The following is a 27,722-nucleotide window of genomic DNA, read 5'->3' as shown; positions in this document are numbered from 1 at the left end:
GTGAAATCATCCCAAACAAGCATACATGATCACATGAAGGAAGAACAAGCTGAAATGCTTGCCAACAGAAACATATCACTGCTAATCAACACTGGGTGCCCAGATCCAAGCCAATGCACTGAAAAAAAAAACCCTGTCAAGCCTGCATACCCCTCACTGAAATTCTCTGCATTTGGGCAGTTATAGTAAATTGCAGCCTCTGTGGCTGCCACACGATCGGAGGATGTCTCACGCGGGAGATTCAGCCAGACTAAAACTCAATATTCCCATGTGCAGCGTGGGAATTCCCCTGTGCAGCTCATGAACTAACCACCTTTTGAACTTACCTTCACACTTGGGATGCTTTAACATCCTCCTGCAGTTCTCAGGAGTTCTTTATTAAGGACAAGGCTGGCTCATAACCTGAGCGGGGGAGCAAGTATCACAGTATCACTCCATCCTACTTACAGACAGTCAGCGAGTAGCAGAAGTACTACAGAAGATGACTACAGGTAAAGCTGGGAATAAGGTAACACCTCTAAAACATAAACCCTAAAATTTGTTGTCTATTCTCTTTTCCAGAAAAAGAAATACCAACTTCTGTTTTTTTACTGTATTCTAGGTAAAACTGAGCTATTTCAGTTTTCCTAGCTTAGCAAAGTAGGGATCGACAGACAAACAAATGCATAGAAGTCCACATCATCAATTAACTTCAACTACGTCTTTATTCTCTGCTTCCTGCTCTAATCACTCAATTATATGATCTTCCCTTGGCCAGTGATGATGCAATTATACAATAATTCAACAAAAGACTAAACTACACTGCCTGTGCAGAAGGGGAAGAATCGAGGCTGAAAAAGCTGTCTTGATTTTCATAACATTTGCCTGTGTTGTCCACCTCGTGATGTTCTTTTGTTACAGCAAACTCTTTCTTTATCAGTATACTCTGGAGGAATTAAGGAGAGGAGTTTGGTATTTCCTAAAAATTTAACAATAAATAAGGATAGATACATAATCGAGTGATGATAAAATGTTACAGCCTCAGGGGTCATCCCAAAAAGTTTAAGAAACTGTTCCAGGGCAGTCGGCCAACCTGATACAAACATTAAAACAACTAAATAATGGGCAAGGTATGAATTGTGCTTCTCTAGATATGGACACTAATTTAGAGAGTCCAAATTTTTGAAGAAAAGGTAGTGATGGAGTTCTTAAGGATAACTTTCTGCATAAATAGCAAGCTGTGTGACAGCACTCCACTGAGAAAGGTGCTAATGTCAACGTCTGGCCCCACGTGTAAATACAGGAAAGTCATCTTTTGCGGGGAGTAACTTATCCAGTAAAAGTTAATGAGGCCATACAGAGGCAAGTGAGGGGAAAATCTGTCCCAGATATTATGTGTTGATATTAGTCCCTTTAAAATTAATGTTGAGAACTGAAACACTGTGGTTGTACATGAGGCAGTTACCACACGGCAGAATCTGACTGCTGCATTTTTAAATGCAATTTTTCTTCCCCATTTTTATAGTTACGCTAAAACCAGTGCCTGCCGTACATACACATACAGCACGTACACTTGCTTCTGTCTTTTTTCACTTGACTGTGCCATTCTGAATGTATTTGATACAGCACACGGTTTTCCAGTCCCAGGTTGGAAAGCCCTCTTTCTGTAATGGTTTCTAAATATCGGCATCCGTGCGTTCCACATTGTCTTAGAAACTTCCTCGTATATTTCATCAGCCTTCCATGTTTAATCTCCCTGATTTATGCACATGCCCTGCTCTAATGACCCACATGTCTCTGATGGGTAAGCCTCTAATGCCAGTGGCATGTTAATCTATTAAACTCTCTTTAAAAAATAATAATAAAAAGTGGTATTTGTACAAACAATAAAAAAGTCAGACAAAACAGCAGCACCGTGGTATCACACACTAATACAGTGGGTGACAAACCTGGGTAAATTAAGAACAAATAAGCTTATGGAGAGTGGCCAGCACTGCGATTTTTGCTATTGCAAAACCATCTTGCGATGATGTGCGCTGCTCTGCAAATATTATATTAGTAGTAGTATGATATTATCCCTATTATAAAATGTAACCGGGGTAGGGGGAAGGTCCCTCTGCTGCTCCCCCTTTCTCCGAGAGCTGCCGGGCACTTTCAGAGCCCCTCCCGGCCGGCTCCGGGAGCCTCTCCGAGCGGCGGCTGCCTCCGCACCCAGCTTCAGACAATGGGAGCGGGGCTAGGAGCGGGGACCGGGGATGTTCATCACCTTGGAGAAGGCACGGCTGAAGAGCTGCCTGCCCCGCCGCCCTCCCGCCGGGTGCACAGCCCATTGTTTTATAAAGAGCGGCGGGGAGGCGAGCACCGGGATTTTAATTTCTTTTTTTATTTTTTTTTTTCGGGGAAAAACGGATTCGCCTTGCCGGTTTGTAGGAGGAAAACGGGTGTTTGCAACAAAACGTAAACTTTACAGTGTACGCCTTGACTTCGGCCGACTTTACAAAGCCCGTATCCCTGAAGATGCGCTGCCGCCGCGCCAGCCACGCTCCGCTACACCAAGCCCAGCCTCAAACACCCCCCCCCACCCCCCAAAAAAAAAACACCCCCCTACCGCTGGGGGGGGGACCCCAAGCGGGGCACCCCCCGGGTTTTCCCGTGTCTGAGCCTCGCCCAACACGAAGGGCAGGGCAGGATGGGTGCCCCCACCAGCCGTGTGCACGGGGATGGGGTCGCCGCTCCCCGGGCTGCCTCCCGCCGGTCCCCCCCCGCCTCCACCCGCGGAGATGAGGCCGGGGGAAGGCTTTGTGTGCCCCACTCCCCACGTCCCCGCGTGGGCTTTACCTGAGCAGTTGATGCCTTTCCCCTTGCCGCCGCCCTGGCACTCGGCGGCGGGCAGGGGGTGGGATGCGCGGCCGGCGGGCAGCGCCGAGAGGGCGAGCAGCAGCAGGGCCGAGGTGTAGCACAGCGCCAGGGGGGGTCCCCCTCTCCCTCTCCCCGGGGGTCCCCCTCGCGGCGGGGGTCGCGGCCGGGCGGCGGCCGGGCTGCTCGCCACCATGGCGAGGGGCGGCCGGGGAGCAGCGGGATGGCGGCGGCAGGCCCGCAGCATCAAGCGGAGCCCGCGGCGCCGCCCGGGCGGCTCCGTCCTTTCTCCGCCGGCCCCCGGCACCCCTTCAGCATCCCCGCCGAAGCGGCCGCACGGAGCCGCCGCCGCCGGCTCCCCCCCAGCTCCCCGCCGCCGCCGGCAGCCGGCAGGGCTGGCCCGGGAGGGGCGCAGGGAGCAGGGAGCTCCCCCCTCCCCGCTGCTGCTGCCTCCTCCTCCTCTTCCTCCTCTTCCTCCTCCTCCTCCTCCTCCTCCTCCGCCTCCGCGCCGTGCCCCGGCCGCGCTCCTTTGTGCTGCTCCTCCGGCTGCAACAAAGGGAACGGAGCCCTGCCGGCTGCTGCCGCCGCCGCGGAGAGGGAGGAGGAGGAGGAGGAGGGGGAGGAAGGAGCACACGTGACGGCAGCCCCCTCCCCCGGCACCCGCCGGCGGCTCCGTGCCCCCCGATGGGCCGCGGGGCGAGGGGGAAGGCGACCGCACCGCCGCTGCTCCCGGGGGAGCCGTAGGGGCTTGGGCCGGGTTTTGGGCGTGTGGGAGCTCAGCACGCCCGGGGAGCGTTTGCACAAACGCGGGTGCATCCGAGGAAATGAGCTCGTCGGCAGGGCAGGGGCTTTGGCGAGCCAGCGCTTTTGTCGGCCGGGAGCTTTCCAGCCACCCACCCGCAGCCCCCTCCGAGGGCCAGCAGGGATCCCGAGCACAGCCCCTCGGCATCCTGCTGTGGGCCGAAAGTTTTGTCTGGTCTGGCTTCGCTGTCATCAGTTTTACACAGGGAAAGCCCAGGAGGTAGCTGGACCGTCAACGAGATTTGCTTTCCCGTTGTCACTTCCATTTTGTGCAAGTTTTTCCATCCAGAGTGCAAACCGCACACTTTTCGGGAACAAGGGCTGCCCTGGTCCTCAGCCCGTGCCACCTTCCTGCCCTAAGGTACAGCTCCTGCGTGATGAGACGTGAGAGCAGTCTGGTAACAGGAGCAGTCAGGAATAAGGCCATAAATCCAGCAGCAAGCTTTGGGTAGGCAGAGGGGTCAGGCATGGTTGTTGTCCTTTCAAATACAGTGATGGAGAGGCAAGCCCCTTATTGCCAAGACTGAAAGAGCACTTTCCTTCCAGCTGGTGGAGTTCAGTACGGGCTGCCTCTAGCATGTAAATGTTTCTCAGTAATTACTTGCTCTTTTTGTGAGCTGTGCTGCCAGATGTCAGAAGACTTCTGCTCCTCGGCAAGGTAAGGTGCATTCACTTGCATGGAGCCTTGCTCTGCTCCCCCTCGGCTGCCTGGGTGCACTGGTGAGGTTATATAAAGCTTGCTCAGATCCACATTGCATCTGGTCTGCTGGGCAGGTAAACCATTTGGATCATCAGGCTGTGGGGCTGGCACTGGTCTTGTGTTGTGAAGCTAGTGCTTTGCTATGGCTGGAGCAAATGCCCCAAATAACCCTTACCATAGACACAACTGGATGCATTACACACGATATTTTACTTCTTGCTGGAGAGCTGCACCAAAACTGCCCCCAGGAGTTAGAAAGCTCCTTCTAGTGCCCAGCCTGAATACATTCAAGACCAGTTCATAACCACATGTCCTTGTGCCATACAGTGCTGCAGAAAGGCATTTCTCTGTCCCTTGCCTTGTACCTGTAACGGGTGTATGGGCAGCAACCACAGCCACTCTCAACTTGCCAAGCCTACCAGCAAGCTCTTTAGTCTCCCCCTGTAACTCAGACAGCTCGATACAGCTTGAATTCAACTTTCTTCCCCACAGCTGACATGAAACATGTAACATCTTTTCACAAAGTATTGCCAGTCTTTGCAGCGGATGAAGTCTCTCCCCAGATGACCATTTTTCATACAGGCAATTTGCTTTTTATATGACCAGATCACACTGATGGTTTGGGGTCACACTGTGAATGACTAATACAGGCAACTCCTTCTCTTTGTCTGTCATTTACAGTCTATAATAAAAATGCTTTTTATAAATGTCTAAGTGCATGACCTTATCTTTTCCATTATTGAATTTCGTCTCATTTCTGTTATTCCAGTTCTCAAGATTATGTAGTCATCTCTGTAAGATGTTCTGAACCTCCTTTGTATTGACAGTCCTGCCCAGCTCTTTGTGACCAGAGCGCACCAGCTTCCACGTGGATGAAAATACATGCACATGTAAACTATGGGTCCCAGAGCAAACTTTAAGAAACAGCAGGAATAACTTTTCCCACTTTACATGTTCCCTTCCAGGGCAGTCATTTGCAGCGAGTTCCCAACTGAATTTGCAGCGTCGTTTCAGTTCCCTAGCTCTTTCAGCTTAACTAGGCAATCCCTATGTGGCATCACATGAAAGCTTTTAGCAAGTCCAGATAGATTGTAAGTAAATCTAATGGGGTTTGGGATTGCTTTTATTTTTTTTTATTTTTTTCCTGGCTCCTGGAATAAAAGACATGCTTTTTTTTTTTTTTTTTTTAGGCTAGAAAAGCCATGTCTGAGTGTCTGAGTTGTGCTATTTGTCTGGAGGCACCTCTAGCTAGTCTTAAGTGAGTGATACAGTCATGTTTGATTGGCAAATTCACACTGTGCCAGCTGGGTACTCATCCTGTTCTCTGATATATATTAAAAAAAAAAAAAAAAGAAGGGTAAAAAAAAAAAAAAAAAGAAACACTTTCCTGCCAGCCAAAGAAGCAAAAGAACTCTAAAAGAGTTTGAACAAGCTGCTCCTGCAATACAAATTGTTACAGGCTGAGGCAATGCCACACTGAAGAAATGACAGATCTGATATCTATCTCTTTGCGATCATGCTAAATCCTGTCACATTTGGTACCTTCCATCTTTGGCAAGTGAATATGACTTTATTGCAATTATACAGTAATTTCACTTCTGCTCACCTCCAACTGTGAAAGTAGGAAGCTCCACAGATTGTCTAAAATTGTCATCCTCTGCAAGCTCTTGAACACAAACAGCAGTTTTTCAGCCTGCTGCTGGTGCACATACCATTTCTGCTCTCCCTTATTTTTCTCCAGTAATTGTAAGAAGGAAGATGCGCAACCAAAGGGAACCAGGGAATATGCAAGAGCAGGGAGAAGCTGCCAGACTGGCAAGGGAGATTTCATTTGCCAGAGATCTGGAAAAAATATATATATATATATGTATTTGTGAAAGCACTGTTTTATTTCATCTTAGATTACAAAATGGAGAACAGAGATCTCTAATTTAGTGAAATCATTAAACGGTTGTCTGGAGCCCCATGTACCTGTATGCATGAGGCGTTAGGATCATGCCCTTGCCATTATATATATCTTTTTTTTTTTTTTTTTTCCTAGAGAATTGTACTTGTAAATCTCAACTTTCATTCTTAACAAAAATAAATAAATTCCAATTCCTGTGCTTGTGAAGAAGACATCAAAAATGTTAGCAGAGTGCAAACTGGAACAGTGTTCACAGACTCACAGCACTGGTGAGGCTGGCAGAGCCCTCTGGAGGCCACCTGGTCCCACCCCTGCTCCAACAGGGACACCCAGAGCAGGCTGCCTAGGGCCAGGTCCTGGGCAGGCTTCTGGAGATCTCCAAGGAGGAGACCCCACAGCCTCTCTGGGCAGCCTGTGCCAGTGCTCAGTCACCAACACTGTGAAAAAGTGTCTCCTGATGTTCAGAGGGCACCTCCTGTGTTTTGGTTTGTGTTCCTTGCCTCCGGTCCTGAACCAAAGACCTTGCTGTCTAACCAAATCTAGAGTCAGCCTCAACAAAAGCCTCAGGATCTCTCCTACAAACTATTTAATTTTTGTTCTTTTCATCAAAAATACTCTGTTTGTCCAACAGTTGAACTCATTTCTCTGTCCCCATTTTTTTCTGCTTCTCCTCACTGCCCCAAATCTCATCTGACACCCACCGAAATCTGCCACCTTCATCATTTACAACTTGAAAAATACAAATAAGGATCTTCAGAATATGATCCTGCTGCATTTTGTTAATATAAAATGAGTGCACAATCAAAACAGTCAGTAAAGGACCAGGTGGTAACGGTTATGTCATTTAGTTCCATATGTAGTTAATTAGCTATTAAATTTCGTATTTAATTGATTCACATTAAAATTATTTTTCAGCACCACAGAATTTCTTCTGTGTTATTCCTACACACTTCAGCTCCCCAGTGCGTGGCCCAGGATTTAGGGCACGTCCAACTCTCGATGCAGAAGCTTGATGAAGCGATTCAACACCTCACAAAGCCACCCCCATAAACTGATCACGGCTCTGGGACAAGCAACACTGGCAGTGGGACAGCAGCCATTTTGTGGCTTCCCCAGCACCCTAATGTCCTTTCCCAACTCTCAAAGCTGCCCCAATGACTCACCAATTTTGGAGGCAGCAACATCTCCAGGGCAGTTTTTCAAACGTTTACCTACATCTTTCTTTCCTAATTTTCTGCTTTTCACTTTTTCCATTCACTATGGTGCCGGATCTGTTTCTCTTCTTGCAGTTGTTTTGCCTTTCCTTTTCCAGAATATCTTTCTTCAGCTGAAGGACTTGACCAAAAACCCATTTGGCTCAACAAGATGATTTTTAAGAACCAGGATAGAGATACATTTATTCTTATATCTTAACAATCTTAGCTCATCTCTCCATTAATATAATAAATCCTTGTCCCCACGCTAGCCTGCTGGACCATACATGTTCTTGGATTTGGTGTCACAACATCTACAGGAATCAAGAAATATCACTGAGCCCATTTTGGAGCTGAGAAAATTGAGGCATGAAGTGATTGCTGTTCTTTTAGGGGTGATGTGCTTTTTTTGTTTGTTTGTTTGTTTGTTTGTTGTTTTATTTTGTTTCAGTGATAGCCATGGGTCACAAATGGTTCTGTAGCCATTTCAGAGCAAAATACTTCTCTCTTAAAACCCAGTTTCAAATGCATGTTTCTTCCTTGTTATTCAATTCTGCTTCCTCCCAGCACTAAAACCTGTCTTGGCTTTTATTCTGAGTGGTGGCAGGAACAGTGGTAGAATCTGCATAAAAATTTCATGGCACAAATACGCTTACCTGTTAGGTGTGCCCATCTTGCATTGCCATTGCATATGCATTCTTGGATCTTACTAATCTATTCCAAACATTTTTTTTCCTTCTTTGGTTTCTATAATAAAGTATGACCTGTCATTTAGTGACTTTGCATATTCAGGTCTTTTAATCTTTCCTCCTTAATCAATTCTTCAGCACATTAATCATTTTGTTACCATTTTCTCAGTTTCTTCTCATTTGTTGACATCGTTCTCTTACTAAGAAATACTGCCAGCCTCTAACGGCTGATCAGTAAAAAGGATTTCCAGATGTCGATAAATGTTTTTGTCTCTTATTAATTGAACTGTTTCAATTCTTTGTTAATGTGGACACCAGTGAATCATATCTAGACTGCAGCTAGTTCACAACATAGTAACCTATGTGCTCCAAGGGATACCAGGAAGGTCACACGTTATTCAATTCTGCAGTTCTTTCACTATCTCCATAAAGTAAAGCAGATTTGAAATTCTTCTTTTAGCTTTTGGCATCCTGAAAGGCAAAAATATAATATATTTCACCGAACCTGAGCTGTACTGCCCCAAAAGATTTCTGTCTTCTGAATCAGATGGGTATTTAGTTTAAGTATAATCTTCAGTTAATGACTACTAGGGATCTTGCCAATTATGCCCCTTGCTTTGAGAATACCCTTCACGTTGCTATCTGCAATTCTTAATCAAAACATAAAAGCAGATTAAAGAATGACATGCTTTATGCTGCATTTAATTGTCCCCAATGACTGGTTTTAGTAGTACATTATATAGTAAAATATTCTCAAACATTTTTGTCAAGGGGCTCTGTAATTTCAATTTTATTTTGTTTTAATTTTTGTTACAGAAGCACACAAGTGAATGCAGCATACTACTTGTCAGCCCACTAAAGACATACAGAAAGGGAATATTACCTCCCTGTGCTGTGACAGTGTGTAATTCAGAATTGCATAAGCTTTTCTTTATTGCTATATTGCATTGCATTTCCCAGCCTAATTTTCTCTGGCCTTCTGCTCTTCTTGCACTCTAGTTTTGCGTAACTTTTTAAAGTTTATTAACTATTTCCGTGATGCTGCAAGTTGATTTCTATCATTATACAGCTAGCTAGCCTTCTCAAGCATAGCCAGATGCGTTTGTGTCAATGGCTATATTTCTTATGCTTGTATTATCACCAAACTGTCCAACCTTCATTTTCCTAGCTATTTTAATGATGTTTTACACAAAAGAGGCAGATTACATTTTTCTTGCTCCACATTATACGTAATGCTTATAAGCACAAAAAGCAATTACATTATCTTTATGTTAATATGAAACTATACACTTAGAAAAAAAAGAAACTGTCAAGGACAATGAGAAACAGAAAAGTTGTGTATTTTTTTAACATGCCCAGTGATTGCAGCATATAAAATAAGAATTAGGCAAGTTGCCAACTCTAACTTAATGCATTCTCAGGTTAATGAGAGATTAGGGTCTGGAATAATGACATTCTTAAATGATAACATACTCTTATCTTGGTTCTCCACAAAAATTCAGAAAGAATTTCCAAATCTCGTGGAAGGCCAGTGTGTGTCCATTAACATAGTAATATGCTTTTTCCAGTGGAGCACATCACTAAGTATTTGCAAGCCATGACTTTGGAGGTTTATTGGATGGTTTATGGAGGTTTATTGGATTTCCAGAACCTCGTGAAATCTCCTTTGGTGGATAATAAAGGCAAATGAATAAATTTCCATAGGAACTTGTCTAATATTATTACATTTGTATCCAGAAATATGAGACTATTAGGGACGTAAGCTGGCCAGAGCATTGTTTCTCCTGCTCCATGCGTTTCTTTCTGTCTGCTGGAAGTTTTCAAGATAAGAACAAGGCCTGTGGTGGGAACCATCGCGCCATCTGACGAGAGGCAGCTGATGCACCTTGGTGAGGGCACACCTGGAAATATGGCGCTTTTGGCAGATGCCTAATAGAGGTGTTGTAGTGAATTAGGAAGATTTAACAATGGCTTGCCTGTTCAAAAAAAAATAAAAATAAAAGCTAGCTGAACGAAGCATTTCCTACCATTCGGTTATGCAACAGTAATAGCGGTCTGAATCCAGCTTCAATCTTTTTGACAAAGTGATTTAATAAGTAGTCCCTTAATATCAATGGTGAAATTTCTACTTGGCAAGATAGGAGATGAATATAGCTTTTTGCAGGTAGCACCGATCTCTTGATTTGCTGCAATCACATGATTTGATTGCATGTAACCATGCCTCCTGCCCCAGTTCCCCCTCGAGAAATTTTACTTCTTTTCCGCTAGAAAGATATATTGCCCAAATTTCCTCAAAGACCACCTGCTTCTGACAGATTAAAAGTACTTTCTGTTTGAGATCCTTTTGCAGGATATTCCCTGGGCAGCAGAGCTGGGGTTTGGTGGTGGGGCTCTGCAAACCAGGCTTCCCTGGCCACCAGCAGGCTGCAGGGTTCTTCTCCTCCTTCTGCCTGCTCTGCCACCCTGTGTGGGCACAGGCTTTGAGTCTTGGAGGTCCCTGTTGCCTCCTAACATTTCACAATATCTCAAACACTTGCCTGGAGTAGGGGGGCCCACCTTCTCCTTTTCAGAGGGACATGGCTGGTGGAAACACATTAAACCTGCAGCATTTGCGTATGCTCGTGAAGCAGGACCCTCTATATTTAATGGTCGGGGTTCCTTTGTAGATAATACAGGCAGCGGTAGGACGCAGATTCAGTAGGTTTTGGAGGATAGTATCAATTACAGGCAATTTTCCCATTTGGAACTTTCCCCTGTATCACAAATGCTTCTAAAGTTGCAAGGTTCAAAGTACTTCTCCCTGCCCTGGGATATGGGTTTTGTGTTGGGAAGTGGCACTAATTGCTTTTAAGTGGAGAACAGGCTAAATTGGCTGATACATATCAATCAATATAAAAGCACTGACTAAAACTGTTAAGTGAGATGCACTGCATCTCACATAGAGGGAAATGCAGATACTATATGATTATTGTGCAGTCCTAAAAGATGCAATTAAATGTTATTTTAATTGTATTATTTCTCCTGTCCCTGAGAGACCTGACTTTGTGGATACCGACATAAGTCATAGTTAAATTTCAGAGTATCATTAATCCCTTTGTTCTTCATCAGGTCATGCATCCTATTGATGCTTGTGAGCATGAAACGGGTATTTCTTCACAAGACCCTGAACTTGCTATGCTCCTTGCTTTTACAAAGGGAGAAATGGATTTGCATCAGAGTCTCAAAAACTGCAGATTGTGCTAAAACCACATATTCTACCAAAGCGCTTTCTATGCCTAGCTAGTAGCATAATATGTAGTGAACTTATTGTTGACACAGCTCTGGATATTTATATTCCTTCTGGAATAGCACAACATGATTTTGAATGTCATGTGGAGATTGACAATGGGATTGCTACTGAAGGAAAGAGAACTTGTTCTGGACTGTGTTCTGAATTTCAATTCTGCACAAAATGAACTTTCATGTGAAGACTGAGGGAAAGCAAGAAAATCATTGCTTTTATTAAGTTAAATGTTATGGAGCATTTTTAATCTCTCATTGATTAGTGACCAGTATCATTGAGATAACTAATTTTTAAAAGAACATTTGTATGAATCTGCAGGAATGATGATAAGATGTAACCCACTTTCAAGGCTCTATTATTGGAATGAGAAATGTTTTTGTTTATTCAGCATTATGCTTTAAATTGAGCTAGAGGTTATATCACACTTTTTAAATTCTATTTTTATCTCTCTCGTGGTGTTTGAAATGTGCAACATCTGTATTACTTACATACATTACTTTGAAATAAATTTTAGTGTGCAGGAAAATATGTTTTTCAGATAGATGTATTGGTTCCAGTACCCCAGATATGCATCTGGCTTGCACCAGCTGTGGGTAAGGAAGCTAATGCTTGAAAGTTTCCACAGAAGTGCCTTCACCTTCCTGTACATACAGATTTTTTTAGCAAAAGTCAGTTCCTGGGAACAAGTGGTGGAAGGGCTGTCCAAGTCTCTTTATGCTGTTCCTCCAGCATAGCTGCCATTAGGATGAGCTCAGGGCCAAGTATAGTCAGCGTAATTGAGGAGAAAACGTTTAAGCTGTTCTTACACTAAGAAACAAGGTGCTTTTAATTTGACCTCCAGTGTGCATATGCACTCGTTTATAGCCTCCTCATACATGAGGCTCCCACCCCACCAGGATGTCCTCCCTTTTTTTCATCCCAGTCTGCACATCCTCTTCCAGGATAAGACCCATATGTTGAGGTTGTGCTGCTTCACACGCTTGCAAATGTGAAGAGGATAGGCTTGCTACCCAGAGAACCAAAAAGAACAAATCAACGGATGTGTCTCGGAGGTGGATTTGGTGTTCCTCTCCTCTCACTGTGCACCACCAGGTGGGATGAAAACCCAACTTCTATTTGCCTTCTGGGAACCTGCAGTACTCAGAGCTGTCAAAGCCGGATCTTCCACCACCTTTCTTAAAACCCCCTCTGCAAGGCAGATGGTGGACTAGGAAGGAAGAGGAAACTTCATCTGCTACACAGGCCTTCGTTTTTTGGCGTCAGGCAGAGTTTGAAAGCTCCTCAATGGGTGGCTAGACAGACCTCCCCGCTTTGCTGAGATGCCGGCCACGGCAAGGCTGGTACGGCAAGAAGCACTACAGCTGGCGCTTGCCGGAGCCTCCGGTTCTGACAAATCAGGAGATAAATGGATTTGTCACGTCCCTGATTTATTTCAGTTTAAGATTGAAATGAAAGACACTGAACTGTGAGGAACTTTGTAGTCATAGCGATGATGAACAGCACAAGTGCACGTGAGCATGTATTGCTGTATACTTTAGTTATTTGCTGACTGATTCCTGTTGGTGATAAGCACTCTTGTAAAATATCGCTGTCTTGCTGGCAGGTCTTTTCTACATTATTTTATTTTTCTACATTATTTCGATTTTCAGAATCTGACCCTGACAAACAGTAATGTGGACTTAGCATTATGTTTCTCAAAAAGATGATACAACTACCCACTTGAAAAAATCTCTATTTCCCTTAAGTATTTAGAAGCTGGGTTGAAAAGCAGCTTACAGATACCTGCGATACATAACTAACAGTCTTATCTAATTCTATCATATGCACTTGGACACCTGAGAAGAAAACAATGCGGTTGATTTGCTTCCATTGTTCTAAAGATTACTGTGAGAGAAATAGAAAAAGGCTTTCACTGATTTGCGCTATCTGGAAGGAATGATGTGCAAGATGTCTTCACAAGAAAAGATTAGAACTGAGATAAATTATTAATAAATTAATTTTTAATTTTGGTTCCAAAAGTTCTTATTTTTATGACTAGACAAATGTACATAAATTACTAATGTTGGAAAGGCATTTTTCCATTAGGGGAGAGAAATAAAATACAGCACTACAATAGCACAATGTTGCTATTTCTAATGTCTTATTAACAATTTGAGCTACCTGACTAATGAGATACAGAGAGAGCATTATTAGGGAATAGATAATCTTTTTTATATTACAAAAATGTAATAAGACAAAGGAAATTTAATATGAAATTAAGTGAAGGGTAATATGAAGATATAAAAATAGATACTTGTTATTTGTAGACTCTAAGATGTATTTAAAAATTTGTTAACTTGTAAGATGCAAAAGGCCAGTATTATCTAGAAAATAAACTGATGCATTTAGAGATACCATGCTACCCCCATCAATATCGTAGCTAGATCCAAACCAGAGAGGGTTTTAAGAAAGGCAGTGGCAGATCTGCCTTTGACTGCTCTGGGTACTAACTACTGCCTGCATAGGCAACCACTCTATACATTGTGCATACTAATACACAGACTGCTTCAGAAAAGCTGATCATAGAAGAGTAGGCACAAGAAAATGTAGAAGAGAATGACATCTGGGAGTTTAGTTAAGTCCTCAGGCTAGAACTATGTTTGGCAATATTTTATTAACGCTTCCAAAGGCTCAGAAACCCAGTGGACCTTCATGCTCCAAAGAGCCTGGTGCCTGAAGTTTCCAGATCTGGGCTCGGTGGAAAACCTGTCCAGCTACTTTGATGTCTAAACGTTGATGGCTTGCTGAACTCTTCTGAAAAATCCTGTGCTTAGAGTCTGCTTCATTTATCATCTATTTAAAATAAAAGTTGTGACATAGACCGTTCTAACTAGAAGAGAATTGAAACTTCTATTACAGCATCTTCCCACCACCTTTCAATTGTTCCTAACTCTGGTATATTAATTTATTCTGGGTAGTAATGTTCCAATTATGCTTTCAGCACAGCAGCATTTCTTTTGAAGTGAATCAGCAAGCTCTGTTGTATTATTTTTAAACTCTGCATGGTAAGGGAAGAAGTGGTGAGACCTGTATTTAAGATAACCAGAATTTTCCATTATAAAATGTCTTGCAGCAGTTTTTTAAAGAACTGTTGTTTCTCCATGATTTACAGTCTGGTGCCAGAGCTGGCCTTGAATCAAAAAGCCAGGTTCCTTTTTTTGGACTTAATAAAAATCAGAAAAGGGCAAGTTACTAACATCTAGACCCTGGCATTTTCTGTGTATTTGTTTTGTCCAACCTGAAACACTGGCAAAAACCCTTAAAATGCCCAAAAAAAGCCCTACCCTTATGCAGCTTCAAAAGGAATCAAATTCCAGTGTTCAGGGACCCCTCTGTAATGTGAATGGTCATTAAGGATGACTGGGAAAAGCACTCTGGGACTGCACTCCCAATTCAAACTGAAGTAATAACATAGATGCACTCAAAACAGCAAACAGCCGTGTTTTCTGTGTCTGAAAGGCATTCTTTCTCTCCAGGGAGCTTTGCTGTGCTTTCCTCCATGGGGAGCTGTTCTTCCAGGAGGAAGATGATGAAAATGCAATGCTGGGTAAAGAACTATGGCAGCAGAGTATTGCTGCTATTCCCTAGTTGAACCAAAGAGCCCAGGAGCTGTGGAGGAAAAGAAGAGAACTGGAGAGAAGAGCTACTGGTGCTTACAAGGCAATGTTACATCACCGAGGATACCAATCTGAACATTTGCTTTATTTATTGAGCATTTATTAGTAACACAGTGCATGAACCCACAGGAAGCAAATGGCATTGCTGCTGAGCTTTGCCCCATTTTTGAGGAAATAATAGGAAAGGGACAGTACACTGCTACGAGTTTACAAAGCACTGTTAAGCCACACACCCTTATTAACCATCTTATAATTTAGAATTGTGTAGCATAATCTTATTGATTTATCGTCTAAAAAGATGTTCTATTAGGCCTGATCATCGTGTTTCTGTTAAAATCAAAGCCCAGTTGATGGAAGTGTCCAGTAGTTGGCAGTGGTAGCCAAATCTTTCTTTGAATTTGAACCAACTATTCCATCTCTGAGCCTGAGCTCTGGCCTAAAAGAAGTCACGCAGACTCAATCCTGACAGAAAGTGAATGATTTTTGCTGCTAATTATGAAAATGCCTATGTATTTTATTTGCAAGTAGATTACAGAAACATTAGTAGATACATTCTCAAAAGATTTGCTTTTACAGGGTCTTGATGACAGCAAAACAGCCACACACACTATATAAAAATATATTTTTCCATTTGCCTGCATAATATCTTCTTGGATTACTGGTTCCTGTCCTTAACTGTTCCTCTCTCTGCATTTTAACTTTTTCAGTTGCCCTTGTTGGGCTCAGATGCTAGCATCTATCCTTTATTTACCTTATCATGACACTTTGCAAAAGGAGGGAGACAGAGAACCACCATCTTTCATTTCAGCACTTGAAAAATGATGGAAAAATATTTCAGGCAGAAACTGACGGCTTTTATTTTAATTTAATTTAATTTTTTTTTTTTTTTACCACTTTTGGGGTGTTTTGCTCTTTCAGGGTTTCTGAAGAACTTTGCCTGCAATAGCCATTACAGTGTAGCAGCTCTCCCTTCATGGTGGCAATATCATATTTGAGACAGGTTTTTCTCTGCCTAATTTTTCAGGTAGTACAGTACCACACAGACACAAAAAAATCTATTCTCAGTTTTGACAAAACACCTATAGGATGACAAAGCCCTGCTGATGTATGGAGTGATCCATCTTTTTCCCCACATATTGACTATTTTTTCAAACATGTGTAAAACTATTACATAAATGTAAACATTTCTCTTCTACCAGCTTCTCTCAAAGCTTTTAAGGTTTGACTTTTCTGTGCAGTTCTAAATTGAACTAGAATTGTATATAGGTGTTGTATATGTTATTTAACACCTATTTAAAGATAACTTATCTTGAATGTTGCTTATCAGCTTCAGATAACTTTGAAGTTTGCTTATCAATCATTGGATACCTGAGCTATAATTGCCAAGTAAAAATACAGCATGACCAAAGCATTTGAAACTCCAGTGTGTGGGTGCAGGTGCCTTCAGGGTGTGGGGCTGCTCCATGAGGTGAGGCCGGGGCTGCCCCATGCTGGCGCCATCTGGCTCCAGCCAGCCCCTGTGGCCCCACCACTGGGCATGGCTAGGCTGCATATCCAAGATGGCGGTGCCACATGGGAAGAGTGGGGAAAAAAGAGAAAAACGTTGCCTGGCAGCCATTAAAAAAGGTGAGAAATAGCACTGCAGGACACCAAGCTGAGAGAAGAAAGAGGAAAGGAGGTGCTGCAGGCACCAGAACAGAGATTCCCCTGTAGCTGCTGTAGGACACCACGGTGGAGCAGATATACACGCTGCAGCCCAAGGAGGGCCCCATGACAGTGCAGGTGGTTATTTCCCCAAGGAACTGGAGCCCATGGAGAGCCCATGCTGGAGCAGGTCTATCCTGATGGACTGTGGCCCTGGCCCACACTGGAGGGAGGGAAAAGTATGAGGAGCAAGGAGAAGCAGAGAAGACCCATAACAGGCTGACGACAGCCCTCATTCCCCACCATCCCTGCACTACTCATGGGGAGGGAGCTAGGGGAGCTGGCAAAGAAGGACAGAAGCTGAGCCTGGAATGAAGGGAGCGGTAAGGGGAAGGTGTTTCATCTTTTGTCTTTGTTTCTCACCATCCACATTTATTTTAATTGTCAATAAATTAATCTCCCCCAAGTTGCACATGGCAGTAATTGGTACATGATCTCCCTGTCTTTGTCTCTACACACAAACTATTTTCAACCTGTTTTCTCAGGACAGAGTTGCTGTTTAGGTGTCTGGCAGCTGTGGGTGCTACAACCAGAGAGCACCCCTGTCTTACTAGAAGAGGGTAACCAGAAAATTTGGAACTGAATCACATGCTATCTTGCAGTCTGATGACTTCAATGAGTTGGAGTTGGATGCTGCCTTGAGCATCCAACTTGATGCCTTGACCATTGACTGGAAATAAAGGCACTCTATAATCCAAGATCTGATAGCTGCAGAGCACCTGATGTATTTCATTGTGAAATAAATAATATTTTGTAGTTTACCAACTGAGGCTCAATCAAATGGTTTAGTGTTTGCTATTGATGACAGTATTAACAAAGGCTAAATAAACATTTTTAAAAATCTTAGAAAACCTAGGGAAATAAAAGCTTGCCAAAGCTTTTGGTGGGATCAGTCACTTTCCAGACAAAATGAACTTTAGGCAGGCTATTTCCATTCATCTATGACACGAGAGCTCAATTGTGGTTGACGAGCTGTTTGTGACTTTGTGAAAAATTCAGGAGCAATTCCTATGCCAGGACTGCATGGACGTGAGTGGCAGCTGGCTGAGCTGGAGCAGGGGTTGCTCACTAAATGCTCAACAGCATGAGGAAGCAAGTTGGCAAGCACCAGGCACCTCCAACATCCAGCTGCACACCCAGCCAACCCCTATCTCTCAACAGATCAGTAGGACCCCAGGGAAGCCACTGGTTGTCTTCTCTTTGTGAACTACATGTGGCTTTTCTGCATCTCACGGTTCCCCAAGTAAGGAGCATGCAGCCTTCAATTGCTGCCCTGGTTCCAACGCCTCATAAGACTCAGACTCTGATTTTGTTTACCACGTGCACAAAATGTGTTTGCATTTATTTGCTTACTCTGTACTTGACAGTATTGCAGCTATGCTGGAAATCCAACTTTTATGTTGGTTGGATACTTCTGAATCTTCAATGCTGAGTGTGAAAAATTACAGTGCTTATGCATGAGTCATCATCAGTTTTACCACTTTAGATCAAAGAAAGCAAAACCATCTGGATTTTGTGTCTTATATGACTTTCAAAATTATAATATATCTGCAGTCAGTTCATGCATATACTTTAAGAAAGTTATATAGGCTTCTGAGGGCTTTAGGTCATATAAGGTAAGATTTTCTATAGCTATTTCCATCCTCATCTTTCAGAAACTGATATTTGCGTATAATTCTACTTAGATTGGTATGCCTTTTTCACTGTATATGAAATGTCAATCACCTCTGCTTTCAGTGCAGGTAAACAGTTATGAATTTTTCTGTGGACTGACACATAAGACATTGTACAAACAATCTCTTTCTTGTCTTGTCTAAAACAAACCATTTATTCTGAAAGTATGGATATATATAGTACTTTCTGTGAACTGAGACATAACACTGCAAAAGTATTCTATATTCAGGAAGATAATAAAGTAGGCATAGCCACACGCATGCAGTACATTATTTTGCAGCTACTGCTTACAGACTAAGATGCCGTCCGTCTTACTAAACAGGAATGCAGTCCAAAACCAGCAAAAGGTATGAAACGATTATTGATATCTGAGGCTAAATTTTGTTTGTAGCCAGTTGCTCAACAGTAACAGGGGCCATTTCACATACTTCCTAAATGAAATCCTGTTAAGCAGGCAAGAACTAATGAAGAATATGAAAAATTTCCAATTTCTATTGTTGATATATAAGTGATCAGCATCAACAGTTGGTGCCAGAATATAATGCTAGCAAGAATTTTTCTCTAATGGATTTCACTCTTAAGAGAAGTTTCATAACATTTTTGGATTTTTTTCTTTTTAGTTATGAAATTCAGAATTTAAATGCAGGAAATTTTATCACATAGGTGCACAAGTTGTTACTGACTGCCATTTCAGCTGCATATGTCAAAAATCTAGTTTCTCAAAGCTCAGATGGTAATTAGTACCAGAGTTACATTTAGTGTACAGCTACACTGGTAATTTGGATCGATCTTGCAAACTGTTTCACACGCTGTTAAGCTATTTCTTTCCATGTCACTCCCTATTGGTAATCCACATCATTCTTCTGGCTGTCGGACCAGAAAATTGTTTTCATTTCTGCGAATTGCTCTAGTTTCTCCTTTCAACCCCATCCCTGGTAATCGTCAAAAGAGAGGAAGTGGGGTGCTAAGATCAAGTATGATACCTGATTTTACCACTCATGTGATGCGTGATAATTTGGTTTAACAAAGCAAGCTGTGTGCACACATAAAGAAATCTTTACCTGGTAACTGCTCAGGGATACATTCCTACCCCACAGTAAATGTGATACACTTTCACTAAGAGATAAACCACCTCCTGTTTTCTATGAGGTAATAGTGTGACTAAGTGTCATTGTCATGGAGCAGTTGTTGCCTGGTAGTTTCTTATTGTTGCCTGATAATTTCTTACTGTTGTCTGATAATTTCTTGTCCTTCAGTAAGTCATTTCTGAGTTTGTAATCTCCCTTCCTAAGTGCTGTAGCCTGTGTAGCAATTGCATCCATCCTGCCTCCAACACTTCTGCATGAGTCAGTGGGGCAGAAGGCTTGAGAGGTGAAGAAGACAGGGTTGGTGGTATATGGGAGGAAGGTGGAAATGATAAATAAATGGGAGTTTGGGGTTGATGGGGTAGGACAAAGGGTGTGGAAAATGGAAGAGGAGGCTAAGAAGGCAGGGGTATGCAGTAGAGAGGAATAAACATGTACTTGAGGATTGGAAATGTTGAAGTGGTTGCATACAGTTGGAAAATAGGTTATGGAGGTTGGACAGCTGAGGGGTGAGGACTGGACTGGCTTCCAACAGCCAGAGGGTTTTGAAAGAGATATGAGAGCCTCAGAGTTGGGATCAGAGCAGATGGTGTTGTCAAACACCTACGTAGGGGACTAAACAGCTGGACATAACAGTGATCTCCACACACATTGCTTTCAGAAAACAGATCCCACAACTCCAGACAAAAATGGAGCAAGGTGGATCTGTCATGGTAGCTGGACTTGCTACCCTACGCAGTGTAGCTGTGCCTCCCTGCTGTGAACTGCTCTGGGAAGGGACTTTCTTGCTCCCATGTATCTGTCCTTCTTGCTGTTTAACTTTGCATAGAACAGTCAGATGTCTACTGGGCATAAGAGATTGTTCTCTTTGTGGAGAAATAACGTACATGCTGTCAGCTAGAGCAGGGAATGTGACTCTGGCCTTCCAGCTCTCTTCTGCATACTAGAAAATTTGTGGTGTCCTCTGAGGTTTTGAATAAAAGAGGATGAACAGCACCTTCCTTTTACAGCACTTTGAAGTAAAAGGGTATTCTACACCTTTGTGGGGGGGATTTTTTGTTGTTACTGATTTGGTTTGTTTTTTATTTGTTTGCTTTTATGTATATAGAAGGAGCTTAGGCACTTTAAAAAAAGGTTAAAATGTTTCAGGCCAATGGATAAAACCCTACAGTCCAGAGTTAAGTGGCTAAATGCTATGGATGGTGATATTTAAGAGAACTCTGTGTTTCGTATTAGCTGGAGGAAGTGACTGTAAGAGTGCAGGTTTTTGAGCAACCTGGTCTTGCATACCCATATCTCTTGAAGGAAAGAAAATACTATATGTGGAAGTGAAAATTTTTATACCTGGGACTGAGGTATTTTTCTGTCTGGGACTGAATTACCTAATGAACATCAGCTAGTGCAATGGGTGGATGCTTAAGTCTTAAACTGGTAGCCTGTGAGGATACAACCTTATGTTAGACACTGAGTTCTGGCCTCAGGTGTCTTCCAGAATGGACTGCCTCTTCTGCAGGCGATGTTCCTTTCAGCCTCCTTAATTGCAGTTGTATGAAAAATAACACCAATATTTCAGATTTACGGATATGGTGATGGCAAATAGGAAATATCAGATCCTTTTCTTTAGTAATGAAAAAGAATACTGTTTTATTTATTTTGCTTCATTTTTTGTTTGTTTGTTTGTTTTACCTTAACTTACATGCAAATCCATGGTCTTCTGTAGTAATGTAGGCTTCAGTCTGCGATCTAACACCATATGTCTCATTTAGGATATGAAAAAAAAATGAATCTAATTCTAAGAAGATATCAATTAAACAGCACATTTATTTCTATGACTTTATGACTTGTAGCCCTTCTTTGAGCTTCCTTATATCTTTAAAAGTAAGGCCAGACCTTGGTATACTTCCTCCCCAAGGATATTGTATATGAAGATTTAAAAGTGCCTTGTCTTGCACTTCATTTCAGTTAATATGACAATAAATGTAATAATCTTTTCTGGAGGCAACGGGGATGGGATGGTGCTTGTCTGTACAGTGGTGAGAAAATTCTGAGAGCGTTGCTGAGCTCTCATTTGCCAGTAGTTTCACACAACTCTAATTTCTCTGAGACTTAAGTGCACAGTGTAGCAGTAGAATAAATCTAACGTAGGCAAGCAAGAAAACACAATGTTTTTTTCTCTAATGACACTATTAATCATTACATGGTCTTTGTTACATTGACAACTGCAGCATAAAGCTCATTTCTTGAAGAAACTTTTCAGCATTCCAGCTATCTCTTAGCACAAGCTAACATGTTCTTAGAGATTTTTTCTTGATAAGTCTGGTATCCTTGCAGGCTGCATGTTTTAAATTGGGGCCAAAGATTATCTTTGGCTCAAATGACACAGCATGCTTTGTCTCCAGATGACTCTTCCCTCTCCTCCCCAGCCCCCAAATAGAGTGGCTTTGTCTGCACCATCTTAGGAGGAATGTCCCCTTGTACTTCTGTCCCTCAGTGTCCAGGCATTACCTGGGAGAGAGCTGGTTGGCAGAGACCAAAAATATGCAAGCAGCACATGAGAAACAGCACAGATAATCTCAGGCCAGTGCTCAAGCCTCTACTCTGGCATTCATTAGCTAGTGTAGATGTGGCTGTAGTGATTACTGAGAGGAAAGTCCTTCCAAATCTTGAATATTAGCATATATTTATGTCTTTTCAACTAATTTTTGAATAAATTTCTATTGAAGTGAAAGAACTTGGATCAGACTATGATGAAATGCTGTATTTTCTTGTTTCTTTTGGTAGTGTAGTCATCCTGAGTCAGACTTGCCTGGTACTGCAAGGTATCGTGTTATACAGCAAAGAACCTGGGTTGAGCGCACATGGCCCTCTTCATCTGCAGTCCATTCATACTCCGAAAATGTCAGCAGCAAGAAATCATGTAGGAGCTTGAACTTTTCCATCACACTGCATATTGCCCAATACCTGAGCCTGGGCCCAAGTATGTTTTCTAAGATCTGGATAGCAGTGAAGTAGGGACTCAAATGCTGGCTACGTCTCAGGTTTAAGTATGTCCTTACAAAGATACATGAGGACACTGAAGAAGAATTCATTTGAATGTGCTCATAGATTGCGAGAATTGTTTGGTTCATAGGTCCTTCGGTAGTAGCTAAGGTTTAACTGCTTTCTACTCTCTCAGTAGTAACACAGGGTTGTGTCCAGGTCTGGGTAAACCCAAACTGGTGTTTCCACAGCATGTGGCATTTTGGTTATCATTGGGCTGCTGCAACAACTTCTGAGAGGTTTTTGCAACCAAGCATTAATTAGACAAGCTATTAGGGGCAAGAGTAGCATAAGTCATTCCCTTATGTCTGCACTAACTGATCCCAAGCATCCTGAAGTCACTGAAAATATTTTTATTGATTTTCAGTGAACTTTGTATTAGACCTTGGGTATTGCTCAGTTACAGCAGACAGTAAGGACGCTACATTCTTGTGACGTTGTAGTATTATTCATGAAGTATTGTAGACATGGTGAATTAGTAATGGATACTGTTCTACACCTTCCTCCCGACCAAATGACATATATGACAAACATTGAATGTGATTCATCCTGCTTTTCCTCATTTCTGTAATATTTCTATTTCATAATAACAAAAATGTAATTCCCATTCAAAACCTGCTGGACTTTCTGACTCAATGACATTTATCAGTAACGGTGTTTGTGTTGGCTGCAATATATCCTTTATCAATTTTAAATATTCTACTTTCACATTTTGCATTCTGTTTTGTTATTTTCTTAGTGTTTACCAAGTCTGCTTACTTTACAATATTCAATATATAGACCTTGCATGATTTTCCTTTTTTTTTTTAAAAAAAAAAAAAAAGCAAACTCTTCTTATTATATACAAATTCTCTCCTCTCCCACATATAGCCTTTTGATTTTCATCACTGCTGTCAAACTTGTCAAGAAGAATAATCAAATATGAACCAAGGATTCAGGCTGCAGATATGCTGTAGCAATAAAGCAAATCACGCTTTACATACATTTTTGTAGGTAGAGTCATGCCCACTGTTTACCCTGTAATGCCAAAGGGATTTTGATCTGCTTATCAGGCTTGACATTACATATGTACCACATGGTTGTGGCAGAGCACTGCTATATGCTGCTACCATAGTAAGGGAGAACACAGATTACTGTTGAAAAAGTAGGTATGCTATGACCCCTAATATTCTGATGCTTAGTTTGCTCACCAGCTCCACTAAAGGATGTTCAGGAGATGCTTCCTTTCCACTACCTCAAATTTGAGGGAAGACCTCAAATTCTCTCTTTCCTATGCTGGTGCTCTCAGTGGAAGAGAGAAAAAAATGCAATTGACTTTTCCTGTTGCCTCTACTGTTGCTCTTAGAGGGAAATGTCAGTGCAAAGTGATGCAAGAGAAAGTGTATAGGAAAGAAGACAGAATGTGTGTAAAGTTTAAGATGAGTTCATTTTTGGCTTAAACCTTTAACATCTTGTCCACTTCTGTTCTTTGAAAACAAGTTGCAGATGATTCCATGAAGAGTCCATTCCTGCACTGAACTTCTCCATCACTCTCTGTTCAGCTCCTCAGTGTGTGCTATATCCTTGAAGAAAAGAGGGCTAAAATGGGCAGATGTAGAAGACTGGATGCTGGGCATGTGAGTGATGGGAGAGAAGCAGATGGACAAAGGAGAGAGAAGACTAAAATACAACCACTGTTTCCTGTAATCACTGCCAAAAGCTCCAGAAGCAGTGGAGGAAGACTGCCTGGTTGTGAAACATGGAAGTGACAAGAAATTAATTTGCAAAAGGAAATCATCTGTTTCAAAACTTCATGAATATACAATTCATAGTTACTCAATGATGCACTAAATCCTTCCAGAATCTCAAATGCATCTATGTTCCAACTTCTGATAACAGAAAATGTGATGTAGGAAACAACATACCCAACACAATCGTCTCCTAACCCTGTGAACAATGCCAGAACAAGTCAAAAGCAGGAACTGTCCTTTTTGCTTTTCTGTTAAACAGGGTGTGAGGAACGGAACATGTTGTGTCCCAACTTTCCTTCAGCTCCGGCACAGCTGAGGTGCCGCTCACAACTCACAGGCTCAGACACTGACTGTACTTGACTGTACTCAGACACCGAGGCTGCTCCCAATAAATCAAACTGTATTTCTAGAAGTTACCACTGTTAATATCTTCTTTAAAAAGTTTATTAAAACATCACCCTCATTAATCTCTTAGTGAACTCCCCTGGACATTTTCTAATAGAACATATATCTTCTTCTTTGGGAACTTATCTCTGACCCAGTGTACAGCGAGGGGCAGTTACTATACCTCAGTTTTCTTCTGCCCTAAAAATATTATGCTCCACTTTACTTGAACTTTACTTTTCTTACTTGCTTCATTCTGATACATTTTGATTTATTTTTAAATGTGTATTTTCAAAGAATAGAAATAACAGTTATATAATTCAGATATTTTCAAGCGACATTTGTTTATTCCTCTTTCAGGGTCCACCTATTATTTCAGCAAGTCTGTGAATAAAAACTATATTCCTCAAATTCCATTGTAGCTATTGTATTGCATAAAATATTACAGAATAGTAGGCTCATTTCTGTAAAATGACTTAATTCAAGTTTTTTTTTTTTTTTTTTTTTTTAAAGAGCTGTGTTTGGAGGGTACAATTAAATACATAAATTTCCCTTTCTGTGCTACAAGAAGCTGAGATTATTCAATTTTTGCTCAACTACTTGAAATGCAAAACTCTCTTCAGTGAATACTCAGGAATTAGCTGGCACTTTTGTTGCACCCTCTCTGCATCTGCCATTCCTCACTTCAGATAATCTGTCAGAACAGACGGGGTAAAATCAGCTGTTCTTCAGCAACACCATTTTTTCCTGCTTAGAAACAGAGAATGTGGATATCTTGAAAGAATATAATGAACATGCAACTATTTTTTTCTCAGTAATTGTGGGCCATGTATTTAAGCCAAACGCTTACCCATTATAACAGCAGCCCATTGACAGGTGCTAATGGGCAGTATATTATCTTATGCAGGGATAATTGTGTTTAACAATATTAATGGCTAAGCAATAATTAATATGAAGATTGGCATAAGGTATACATTTTTAGCAATGCCAATCTTTAGTCTGTCAGGAAAAAGAAAGAAAAAGTTGAACTATAGCACTGGACTGTTACCCTGATGAAGCCATAAATTACTCCAGAAGGGAAATCAAGGAGACTTGGCTTCCATTGGCTCATGGAAAGAAATCAAATCACTTCACCCAGAGAAAGAAACACCATGTTCTGCAGCATATTTCTTCCATGGAGACAGAGAGGATAGAGATCAGCTGCAAATGATCCCTGGTCAAGCTTCCAGGTGTGTTGGGAAAACTTTCTGCTTAACCATGGCCATGAGTCAGTCTGTCTTAAGCTGACAGGTTTGTTAGGCTCATAACTAGAGAAAATAAAAATGCTCATGTACAAAGACAGTGAATATTTGTTTCAGATTTATGATTTTTTTTTCAGTAAAGGAGAAAAAAATACAATATTCTTATCTGAAAAGACACTTGTCAATTCTCAGAAGTAAAATGGGCTTGTTCTCTTGTGCATTGTGGATTATTTAACTGCTGTTTTGTTCTACATGAGCATGTATATATATTATACATAAATGTCTGTGCTATTTATATGGGCGGCATTCCAGGTGTAGCTAAAGAAGTTTTCTACAGAACAAAAAAGGGAACAAAGATTAGTCTGAGATTTCTTTGAAATAAAAGAAAGAAGCGCATTGGGCACTGAATATTCCAAATGGCTGGGTAAAAGTGTTATTTTTGTAGCAACTTTCCAAACATCTTATTAATGATATATGCTAGGAGTTGTTTTAAATATTACTATGACTTAAATTTTTCAACGTCCTACTTTTTCAGACATATCACAACTGTGTGTGATATGACCTACCAGTAGTAACTACTGTTGTGATTGCTTTTCAAGCAATGTTTTTGAAACTATGGTTGCATTTCTGCCATTTTAGCTTCCAAATTTTTGTTATATCAGTTCCAGAAAGCTTTTATGCTTTTTATGGATATTTATGTACTGAATGCCCAACCTTATGCTAAATTGTCAGTGATTTGATGAATAAACGTGATTAACACATTAAAACTTTCAAATAAAGTGATGGTGATTTGTGAATTTATGCTTAAATTTATTGTACTTTGTTCATCAGTCAGTGATATAAGACAAGAACAAATTTAATACAGTCCTTGCAGAAAATTCACTTTTAGTCAAGGAATATAGTGGATTATATTAAATAGAATTTAGAAAAAAAATGGAGATTTTAAAGAAAACCTGTTAAGGTACTCTACAGTAAATAATGAAAAATAAGTGGGAACATCAAAAATATTCAGTGGTATACTCACAGAGAAAAAGAGAAAAAGAGAGATTATAATGTGTTTTTAATACAACTTTATATAGATATTTCCAATACCTGGCCAAATGACCGGTATAGCTAAGATGCAGGACACTAAAAACAAAACAAAACAAACAAAACCACAATTTCTACTTTCATTTAACACCTCTCTTAGCCCGGATAAATACTTGAAGCTTTTAGACACATCATTTTAGTTTGTAACTGGACAATAATATGAAATGTGTCATTTAGTTTGTATTTCATTTGGTCATGAACTTCATCTATAAAAGAATAATCATTTTGACTATTGCTAATCAGGAATAGTGTAATAATGCTTTGCTTCTTTCCCAAGTATTTCAGCAAAAAGCTTTACTTTTAAAGGTATGGAATTACACATGTTGAACTTATGGCTGAATCCAGTCTATTTGGTGAGTTTATATGACCCATTATTACTTTTTCATGTCCTGAAAAATGTGGTGTTTTAGAACAAAGTGATCCACATTGCAATGAAAAAGAAATGCATACCTCAGAAATGTATTATTATTGAACAGCATCTGCTATCAGGACGATACAATGCATTTATAAATAATGCATGAAATCACCTCATTTGAACAATTTCCGGATCTCTCGTGGTGTCAGAGTCCAACAGTCTCTGGCCAAGTTCCTTTAGATATTCTACACAAGGAGAGTTTAATGCTTTTGATTTAAAAGAGTGAGACAGCAAGATTCTGAAATCACAAGACAAGCATAATACAGTAATTGCAATACTCAGTTAAACCACATTTCAG

At 41.4% G+C, this 27,722-nt stretch overlaps 1 protein-coding gene across 2 annotated transcripts in view; it reads right to left on the bottom strand.

Moving 5' to 3' along the window:
- The window catches only part of TMEFF1 (transmembrane protein with EGF like and two follistatin like domains 1), a 121,583-nt gene extending 118,246 nt beyond the window's left edge, over positions 1-3,337 (bottom strand). Inside the window, exon 1 of one of the 2 annotated variants that reach the window (XM_040549370.1) lies at positions 2,818-3,337. In XM_040549370.1, coding sequence (XP_040405304.1) covers positions 2,818-3,082 — 265 coding nt within the window. In that variant the 5' untranslated portion in view covers positions 3,083-3,337. The remainder of the gene's footprint in view (positions 1-2,817) is intronic. The other variant, XM_040549369.1, reaches the window with a different exon arrangement.
- Positions 3,338-27,722: the final 24,385 nt, after the last annotated feature.

Source organism: Cygnus olor, chromosome 2 (genome assembly GCF_009769625.2).
Source record: "Cygnus olor isolate bCygOlo1 chromosome 2, bCygOlo1.pri.v2, whole genome shotgun sequence".
In the NCBI taxonomy this organism is placed as follows: Eukaryota; Metazoa; Chordata; class Aves; order Anseriformes; family Anatidae; genus Cygnus; species Cygnus olor.
This window is presented reverse-complemented; position numbering and strand designations above follow the sequence as displayed.